General features: G+C 40.0%; 1 protein-coding gene across 12 annotated transcripts in view; it reads left to right on the top strand.

The window, feature by feature from the left end:
- Nucleotides 1-10,886, top strand: part of EPB41L3 (erythrocyte membrane protein band 4.1 like 3) — a 115,241-nt gene that overhangs the window by 53,743 nt on the left and 50,612 nt on the right. For 11 of the 12 annotated variants that reach the window (XM_018553712.1, XM_018553703.1, XM_018553669.1 and 8 more), the window contains exons 10-11: nt 1,767-1,942; nt 7,069-7,286. In XM_018553712.1, the coding sequence (XP_018409214.1) occupies nt 1,767-1,942; nt 7,069-7,286 (394 nt within the window). The remainder of the gene's footprint in view (nt 1-1,766; nt 1,943-7,068; nt 7,287-10,886) is intronic. The other variant, XM_018553630.1, reaches the window with a different exon arrangement.

Genomic DNA, 10,886 nt, shown 5'->3' with positions numbered 1-10,886 from the left:
GGGGGGGGGGGGGGGGGGGGGGTGGCTGCCTTTAAAGTCCAATTCCAACCAAAAATGTTTTGTTTTGTTTTGTTTTGGACAGAACAGGGAAGGATTAGATACAGTAATTTATTTCTTTTTTGTCATCTTTCCCTATTTGGGAGATTTCTCCTCACTTCCTGTCATGTTTGAATTTTTTACAATGTGTTTCTTTACAACAATAAACCTCTCTGTGTTGTATGTGAATTTCCTATTTCTATTTTCCTATTTCTAAGCCTGCCAGCACTCAATATGTGCAAGTGTGTGCGTGTGGTGTATGTGTATATGTATGTATGTATGTATGTATGTATAAATATATATTATGCTTAATCTAATCCAATAAGCATTATAAGGTGATTTCTCCATGACTCCATACACCAACAACTGCTGCAAAGGCCACTCCCCTCTCTGTGATCTGCTTCTCTCCTCAAATATTGGACCGCAAGGTCAGAATTTGCTTGCTCCCTTTAAGGGGATAGAGTAGCCAGGAAGCAGGTCTGTATGTCCAGATTCACATAAACACACGCATAAAAACTAGGGATGCTCCGATACCGATACAAGCATCGGTATCGGCGGCGATACCGAGTATTTGCATGAGTACTCGTACTCGTGCAAATACTCTGATACAAAAAACGAGCCAGGAGTGACTGGTGAGGAAGTCTGTCAATCATCCAATCGGCCAATCAGCGGGAGAAGAGGTCAGAATGGAGCAGATGACTAGGCTGTGACACGGAGTGGCTGAAGCAGACGGAGAAGACACAGCAGGTTAGTACTGCAGCACCGCATGGGGGCTGGGCACAAAAATGCTGTTTAGCTGCATATAAGATTTTTTTTAAAAGACATTAAATAAAGAAATTACTATGTAGATATTGCTAACTAAGGCTTGTATCCCCCTAGTGGGGAAAATAGATGAGCACATGTCCAGACATATATGCAGAATTGGCTATAGCTGTGCCACACTATACTATACAGTGTTCTGGTCTGGAGTCTGGACATGTGCTCATCTATTTTCCCCACTAGGGGGATACAAGCCTTAGTTAGCAATGGCATGATAAATATTCATGTTCTTCATAATATCAAGAAACTGACCTAAAATCATGATTTTGTATTGCTTTAGAAAAAATGTAATTGGTATCGGCGAGTACTTGAAAAAAGTATCGGTACTCTGAGCATCCCTAATAAAAACAGTGCACATCCACCGTCACCAGTGCACATAGTGTTGCGCTTGTTAATGGTCGAGGACCGCTGGGCTGTGACCACTGAAGTAAGCTGTTAGAATTTCTGACAATTGTGTTTATTTCTGTCTTTGCCTTCCTGTCCCGGAAACAAGTGCACCCCATATTGGCAGGGAATGGGGAAAAATCCCCAATGGGGCCTCGGACAGAAATAACAACTAGACAGAAATTCTAATCTTAATCCATCCAAAACACACAAAAAAAAGTGGCTGGAGATGGGCTTTAATCAAAGTGTCAGAGGTAAAGCTAAGATTTAATGCAAACCTCTTTGACACTACCCAGTGCTTATCTCACCTTGCATTTCAACTGTTTAACAAAGTTATTATAATATGAATTAACCTCTTAAGCTGCTCTCTAACTCCAACTGCCACAAATCTACCTGTATTTAGATAGCTCATGCCCATTTCATAAAGCATCACTCACTACATTCAAATCTCTTAGGAAGCTGTTCTTTTAAAACTATTTTACTGACTATGTTTGTAATATGCAATATCTGTATATTCATATTTATAGGCTGATGTCACCGGAAGCACCGCCTAAAAAGTTCCTCACCTTAGGGTCCAAGTTCCGATACAGTGGGCGGACACAAGCTCAGACAAGAAGGGCAAGTGCACTTATTGATCGGCCTGCACCCTATTTTGAACGCTCTACAAGTAAACGTTATACAATGTCCCGAAGCTTAGATGGGGGTAAGAATATTGTGTTCACCTTTAATTTGTAGTTCCATTCTTAAACTGTTATCTCAAAAAGAAGACCAGACATTTGCTAATGTAGAATATAATTTAGAAGTAGAAATTTAGCAGCTGTTCACACATTAGAAAAAGGTCGCTTACTTGGTGTGACAGTATCACAATGAAATAATGGAAGGACACCCACACAGGACACCCACACAGAACTCCCACACCTAGCATTGTGCTGAAATGGTTTCTTGATTCTCTTGGAGTTTCATATGTACTGAATAATGAGGACCATTTGAATATCTAGTCTATCTATTACTCAGTTTTTCTGGAATGCATGCTAATGTATTATATGATACAGTAAAAACTCCTAAAAAGACCTTGTCTGTCACCTAATAAAATCTAAATTCCTGCAATAGAACAGCTATTATATTTACTTTTCGGCTGTTTGCATCTCCATTCCTCTCTTCCAGAATTGTAGCCACTCCACAAGACTTGACACTTCCATTAGTGTCTGATGCCTGTGCCCCCCACTGCATGACGTGGTTCCATCCTCCCACCCTTACATCACTGCTGTGTCTTGTAAGAGGATGGAACCACACTATGGAAGTGGGCACAGGCACCCAATACTTCCTGAAGTATTGAATGCTGAGGAGTCTAACAAAGGTTGTAGCACTTGAAAATAGAGGGAAGGTATTGGAAATGGGGTGTCAGAGATATGAGAATGATGCACGAGTCAGGGAACGCTGGGTTCCTTAACAGCTTATTTATATACTTCATGACAGATTCTTCTTCAAATAAGGCCTCATGCACACATACGTACCAAAACGTTGAGTTTAGGTGCTTTTGGAGTTAATTTCTAATTGCACCTGGACTCAAGTAATGCTTTTATATGACTGAATGCACACCTAGGTGTTCAGCAGCGTCTAGGTGCCTTCTATTTTGTTTACCCAAAATAGAAATGTCTTTCTTCCGGGTCTGACTAGCCCAGTTTGATGCTGCTAAATGCGTGTAAATGCGACTAAGCCCAGCACAGAAAAACAAATATCTGGGAAGCATAAAGTTGCTTATACTTAGTAGATAACTTCTGCTGGGCTTGAACATAGCCTGCTAGTGTGCATGAGGTCTAAACCTGTTGTGGGAGAATTATGGTGCTCTCATTGCTGGCCTTTACATTTCAACAGTTCCAGTATTCTGGCTTTACATAGTTAGTCAGGTTGAAAAAAGGCAAAAGTCCATTAAGGTCAACCTAAAAGAGTCACACTTTCAGTGCTTAAGAGTTGCTGACCCAGGACAAGTATGCAAATAACGCCTTTTGAAATTACAAATCTGCATACTTGTTGCTGTTCAAGGGTTTAAAGTATTCAGTCAGTGGCTTAGCATAACAGCCAGGACATTTAAATTTTTAAGGAGGTCAGCGATGGCAGTTCCTACATTTTGATTACTGCTGGAAAAGGGTACTATTTTAAAACAAGGTCCTGTTAAAATCACTAAATACTGTATATTCACATAACACTTTTACTTATCAGTATGTGCCCAGCCCTTCAAACCATGCTGATAATACATTCTATTTAGAACAAAATATCGGAGAATTCTATTGTACCATTGGAGCATTTTTATTTTTGTCCTGGTTTAGACCTACTCAGCCACAACGTGCAGAAAGAGGACACATTGCTAATTATTTACTCTAGGTTAGATGCATGGATCCCCCACCTCCCGGACGTTGCCTGGTACAAAGCAATAAAAGCTGTTGAAATCCACCAGAACAGAGCATATTGTGTTTACAAAAACGCAATGCATGTCAAAAGCAACAGTGGATGCAGATAACTACTGCTTTATGTGATCTAATTCATAAGCACTGGATTGCAGATCCTTTAAAATGCTGCATGTCAGTAAACTCCATTTATACAAACTTAAATTATAGCTTTATGTACTGTATCTGTAATAGCTGTAAATAATAAGATGCTACATATGTATTATGTACTGTATCTATGCCTTGTTGGATGGAAGCTGCTAGTAGAGGCTTAAAAACACCCAGTGGCTGTACCTTTATCTGATTACTGCACAGGAAGTTAGCTGTCTGGTGGTAATTCATTTACAACTTTCTTATAAAAATTCTCTGTGCTGAAGCTCCTGTAATATTTATCCATCAGTATTTTTACAAAACACTTTTACATAAATCATTTTGTAAGTAATGGATAGTTGTCCTTTAACATGCTTTTAACATAATTGTGTCGATCTTTTGCCTAAACAAGATAGTTCTTGTGCTGTTGCAAAGGTGGCTGTCATCGATGAGCTATAATTTCAGTTGTGAAAATAGCTGAAAACCAAAGGAGAGAAAAGCTTGTAAGCCTGGTGGTGACACCTTCCTTGTATGAGCCTAATGCTAGTCATTGTTGTTATCCTGCTGTGATTTTGGTATATCTTTCTCTGCATGTGCATAGGAAGTTGTTGCCTAGCAACCTGCTTCTGGTCATATGAATGCCCTTGTGCTCGTTTTTTTTTTTTTCCATTTTTGTTACTTAAAATTCGGGCACCATTAGTCTTTCAATAAGTCATTTTATTTATGATAATTAAGAGCAAACCTGTATAATAATGAGGATAGCTACAATCTGAAAAACAAAGGATTGTTCCCACAGAAGAAGAAAACGCGTATCTGTTCAGTAAAACTGGCCCCGTGAAATTGATCATGAACTTTCTAAACATTCTTATGCCCAACTGGTATAGCATAAGATGTATAATGTATGAAATTATCATCTAGCAATAGGAAAGTGCAAAATAAAATTAGCACTTTTATATAGCAGTTCGGAGACTGTAATATTTGGTTTTGTACCTCTGCAAAATGTTAAAAAGTTTGTTTGCAAAATGTTACAAGTTAATTTTGCAGAGGATGTGCTAAAAAGTAATATGAATTTTCACTTTTATGTAGAAACAACTTTTGAGTAGACAGAGTTGATGTCAATGGGAAAACTGTAAAGCTATGTCATGGGTAGGAAAGATCAAGTTAAGCAGTGGTATATAGCTCTGCAGTAGCTTCCATTCCTCATGTAGGATGAATGGAGCTGGGGAAATGGGTATATTTTAGATCACCTCAGTTTTCATGGATTTCATGACATATATGTGAAATGTGACATAAGCATCTACACTTAAGGCTGGGTTCACAAATAGACGTATCGAATATGCGCGTTTGCGATTCGCGGTAGAAAACGCGAGACAAACTCGCGTTTCCGAGGGCTACCTGGCTGTATCCCAATGGATAGGTGTGGCAAATACGCCCGAAAGAAGCTCCTGTACTTCTTTGGGCGTAGGGCGTTTTGCAGCGTGTTCCTACACGCTGTAAAACGCCCAGGTGGGAACCATGTCCATAGGCAATCATTGGTTTTCACATGTTGAGCGTTTTAAGAGCGTAGGAACGCAATGTAAAACACCCAGGTGTGAACCAGGCCTAAAGGTGAATGGTTTGTGGACACCTGACTATCACACCTATATCAGGTTGTTGCACATCCCATTCCAAAACAATGGGCAATAATGTGGGATTGGCTCCCCCGGTTGTGGCTATAACAGCCTCCACTCGTCTGAGAAGGCTTCTTATGAGATTTTGTAGTGTGTTTTGTGGGAATTTGTGCCCATTCTGCCAAAAGAGAATTTGTGAACTTAGGTACAGATGTAGGCTGTGTAGACCTGGCTCACAATTGATCCTATAGGTTTTGGTCAGGGCTCTGTATAGGCCCCTTAAGTTCCTCCACTCCAAGCTTTTTATGTCTTTATAGAGCTGGCTTTGTACACAGGGAAATGCTAGAGGCTTGTAGGGCCTTCCACAAACTGTTGCCACCAGGTTCAAAGGACACAAGTGTCTAAAATTACTCTGTATGCTGTAGTATTACGAGTACCCTTCACTGGAAACACCTGAACATAATAGCTTGGAGGGTTGTCAACATTGTTTTGACCATACAGTGTATTTCAGGTGGCATCCTGTAGAGGCAGGAGGAAGTCTTTGGCTCTTGTTGTCACTTTCACTTGCTTCTTGTGCCATTGCTGAACAGGGCAATCTGGGAATGGTAACATTTTATCTCCGTAGCGGTTACTGTTGATATATCCTGACAATGTTGTCAGAAATTTAGTGAGTATCATAAAGGTCGTGTCTCAGGCATCAGCTGTCCTAGGAAGTCTTCTCTGGTTTACCTATATCTGTTGTGGCCAATCTCTAAATATACATACTGTATGCAAACTTTTACTTACCAATGGATTTGTAAGTCTGTTCAGCCAATCTTGAAATTCAAACACCTATGCCACATTGTACAGTACAATGGAGCAGGGTGCCACCCCACTGCTTCCCATTCACATTTGCACTTCCAATCATATCATTGGACATTTAACATTATCACACTGCTGATTCATTTTCTATTAGGGACAGGTTTCTATAGGTTGAACTCGATGGACTTGTGTCTTATTTTCAACTTGACTATGTAACAACTTAAGACAAGATGGTAAGGGGGGCCCTGATTTATTGATTTACACGACTCTGCCATACTGCACTGCATTGCCAAGAAGGTGATACCCCATTTTCTTCAGCAATGCAGCTTCTGTCTCTAGATTGTTAATTGAACATTGAATCATCATCTCTATCAAATGAGCAGGGAGGCTGATTCAGGAAATAGTAAAACTGAATCAAGAAGTGCTAGAGTAGTCTTCCTGGATGTTGGCTGAAATCCTTTTGCCAGGTGAAATAGTATGTATATTTAATAATGGATAAAATAGGAACTCTCAATGCTCATTATGGGTACCTGCACACCATGACTTATTGCGTTGTCTTATTAAATAAGCCAGAATACCATTCACCAGCATAATGTAACAAGGTACTGTACCTTTGTTAAAATACAGCATACATATACTCTACAATGTGGACACGCTCCTCCATTTGTTAATTTAACATTGCTTAGATCACTTTTAAAAAGAATTGTGATTACTGCTGAATAGATCACTCATCAGACAGTAATGATGATGTCAATGATTTGATTTGTCAATGCTTTGTTGCTTTCTCATCTGTTTCTCAAACTGCATTATCAGTCCTTTTGTGTTGCTCTTAACAGCCCATCCCATACTTTTTACTTTTTCCCAAATATCATGTTTGCTTTTAGCATCAGTGAATGAAAACCATGACATGTACATGAAGGATTCTGTGTCTGCCACAGAGGTGGGCACTGGCCCATACATCACAGCAAAGGGTGTCTCTCAGACCAATTTGATCACAACGGTAACCCCAGAAAAAAAGGTGGAGGAAGAGAAAGATGAGGAGGAAGAAAAGAAGAAAATACAAATTACCACTACCGTGACCACAATTCGCCATGATACAAAGGTAAATACCATTTTCTTTCAACTGAGCAGTCACATTGAATTGCTGTATTGTACTGTTGAGAATGTGTGTTGACATGCTTGTGCATACACCATTTTAAAGGGACTTTAACCCCATATTTTTTAAATGTCCTCATTGCTTTGTAAGTGGTATAGGACAACCCACACGCGTTACAAGATTTAGTATCCAGTAATGTGTATAACCTCACTGAGAAATTGATATATCTTGTATTAGGTCTGGAAAGGACTCTCATGAAGTCTTTATAGCTTGCATGGGAAAGTATCAAATGATTTGTATATATACCTTGTGCAATATGGGCATATAAAAAAGTTTATGTCCTTTTTCAGTATTTTGTCATTGTTCAACTTTCATTTAGTGCTGTTTTTGTATAATTCATTGGTGACTGAAAGTTTGTATATGAAATGTAAAGACTGCAGTGTGCTATCCCTTTAAAATGTACCATATTTGTGAGAAACTCTGAAACTTGTTTCAGTATAATTATATATTTATTATTAAAAACACTAGTTTTTAATATAACAATCAGCTCATACCCTAAGTCTCTTTTTCAATCTCAGTAACCTAAATATTTATAGTTGACCGAAGCGTTCAAGAAAATGCATAGTAATGATGGGTTTATCAAGGATGAATTGTAGAAGGGCTGCACCTTATGATTATTTTCATAATCAATTAGTTGGTCGATTTATTTTCTCAATGGGATAAAAAAATTTAAATAAATACCATCCTTAATTTAAAATAAAATGTACAACTGGAGTGCTACAAACATAGTTTTCTTCAGAATAAAACTGCATGCACAATTTTTTGCAATCGCACTGCACACCATTGTGGTACTATGCATTCCAGCGTGAGCGATCACACTGTGGGTAGGAGGCGCGTTTGGGGTACCATTGAAAAGAATGTCACTGCAACAAACCTCCCACAGCAGAATTTGTCAGGCCAAAACTGTAAATTACTTTTTTTTTTCCCCCCACCTTTTATAATTTTCTTTGAATAATTTTATTGTAAGCACATGGAGCTTGAATAGCTTCAGCCAGGGAATGACAGCTGGCAGTGGCAAGATTCCACAGACAGCAGCTGCTTGTAAATACAGCAGGTAGTGGTCTGTTGCAATAGCCAGCCTGCTATTGACCATTTCAAATTGTAGCCACCACCCACTGCTTGCGGTGCCCTCCTACCAACTAATCAATGTCAACTATTCTCATAATCGATTATTATTGAATAATCAATTAGTTGGTTGTAGCCCTAAATTGTAGTTCACATTAATTTTACCCACGGAATTTATAACCATTGTGGTTTTAGAAAAACATATTTTAAACATGATTGCCACTTTAAGAGGAAAACTTATTTGCTTATGTTGGCGCTACTTATTGGCTGGGGACATCTCCCTGTGGGTTTTTCAGGCAGAATGGTCGTGAAGGTGGAAGGGCAAACCGTTTTAATGAGCCCCAGTAGCCTTACAGTTGCTCAGCAGAGCTAACAAAAGTGGGGGTCTTGGTCTGGACACCCATAGAGATTAGTGGAAGCGGGCGGCAGGTGCAGAAGTACTGCAAAGTATTAAGGTCCATGAAAATCATTGTATATTGAATAGGTAAAATATTTTTTTTTGGCTAAGCAAATTGTTCTGCAGGGACTGTTGCTTTTATGCAGGGAATAAACCATAAAGGTAATGGTTGTGCTTTCTAGGATAAAGCTAGTGATCACATAAAAACAACTTGCATATGTTCATGCGACCTTCAAGCTACAGTATATTATCTTTTATCCTGGCTGTTCAGTATCTTGAGTAGATAATTTTTTGGCACAAAATAGGGTAATGTCTTCTACACAACCTGATGATCTGCATGTATATAAATACCTGTCAATGTGGCTTTGAATCACAGGCATGCCAGTGCGCTCACCAACCAGTGCGCTCACCAACCAGTGCTACTGCTGTTATGCTATTAACCAGCTTTTTCCAACCATCTGCAACTTTTTTTTACATTTTGTTTTCTATTGTCAACCACCTTTTCTGCACAGATAATTCCACACAACTCTCTAATGTGATTCTAACATGATCTGTGTATAAAATCATACATACCTAAAACCTCCAAATAGTAGTAAGGAGGATTCCAGGCAGATGTGAGGAACCACATATTGTACCTATGGCCTCTTATCTGACAAACACCGTGTAAGGAAGAGAGATGTGGTTACCACTAAATCAACTATTGGCACTTTTTACCTGAGGTCTGGTCAAAACCTTTGACTATCTATTTACCTGTCCTAATACTTCAACTAACGTTTGGGATTTAGTGGTAGAGTAGGAAAGGTTAGAAACTTTTATCAGGGTTCTGTTGCTGCCGCTCTTGACTCCCTGCTGGGCAAATTTACCCTTTCGTTTTGACCTGGTAGCCATTGTCACTGAAACTGAGGGGAAATCCAAACTTTTGAATTGTCATTGCCGCAAGAATTAAGGGGTGAGGATCTTCCAATGTGTAGATTTGTTCTAGTGATAACTGATTTCCCTTTTCCTTCCTGTTGTCTAAAAAACAAAGTGAAGTCAGTCCTCCCCAGTCAGATACAGATGGCAAATATTTAATGTTTTAACTAGGGATGTCCCGATACCGATACTAGTACCGGTATCGGGGCCGATACATGGCATTTTCAGGAGTACTTGTACTCCTGAAAATGCCCCGATGCATAGAGCAGATACCGACCCTTTAAATTTTTTTCAAGGGCTTCGGCCATTGACCCCATAGCCCCTCCCCTGGAATACCTTTCCACCAAACAGAGGCTTCCTCTCCGCTCTGACCTCTCCGGACGGAAATGTGACAGCGTGGTGGGCGGTAAGTGTTCTGTGAAGTGTCTCTTCTCCCTGCTGGTGCTGGCTGCAGCAGTCTGTGTCCCTTACACAGACCTCTGTAGCCAGCACGAGAAGAGAGAAAAGACTGACTGTGAAATCCCCCACTGCCCCCCCTGTACATTTGCTGCTGCTACTGCTGCTCCTCCTCCGTCCTTACGTGTCCCCTCTTTTTCAACTTGATGAAACTTTGCTTTTGGCTATATATCACAATGTTTGAGATGTCTGTGCGCCTTATGTGTAATGCATTCACCCGACGTACACAGCAGTTTTCACTCTCAATGAAAGAAGAGAATGTCCGTTCAGTGTGCTCACGGGGGAGGAGAGGAGAGAAGCTGTAAATCTTTCCTTCACACATAATGGACGTTCTCTTCTTTCATTGAGAGGGAAAACTTTTGTGTATGTCTGGTGAGGGCATTATTAAACACATAAGGAGCATGGACAGCTGACACTGACATATACCACCAAAAGCAAACAGTTTCATCAAGTGGAAAAAGGAATGGACACTTGTAACAATAGCCAGCCTGCTATTGGATATTTTAAATTGCAATAGCCAATAGCAGGCTGGCTATTGTACCCGTCCATTGCCTGCTGTCAATCAGCAGAGAGGACCTGATAGGGAACTTTGTCTTCAGTTCCCTCCTTTGCTGATTGACAGCAGGCAGTGGGTGGGTACAATAGCCAGCCTGCTATTGGCCATTGCAATTTAAAATATCCAATAGCAGGCTGGCTATTGCTCCCAGCCACTGCCT

This window comes from Nanorana parkeri, unplaced genomic scaffold (assembly GCF_000935625.1).
Source record: "Nanorana parkeri isolate BGI_ZX_2015 unplaced genomic scaffold, ASM93562v1 scaffold7, whole genome shotgun sequence".
Lineage (NCBI taxonomy): Eukaryota > Metazoa > Chordata > Amphibia > Anura > Dicroglossidae > Nanorana > Nanorana parkeri.
Note: the sequence above shows the minus strand (reverse complement) of the source record. Positions and strands in the feature narration are given on the sequence as shown.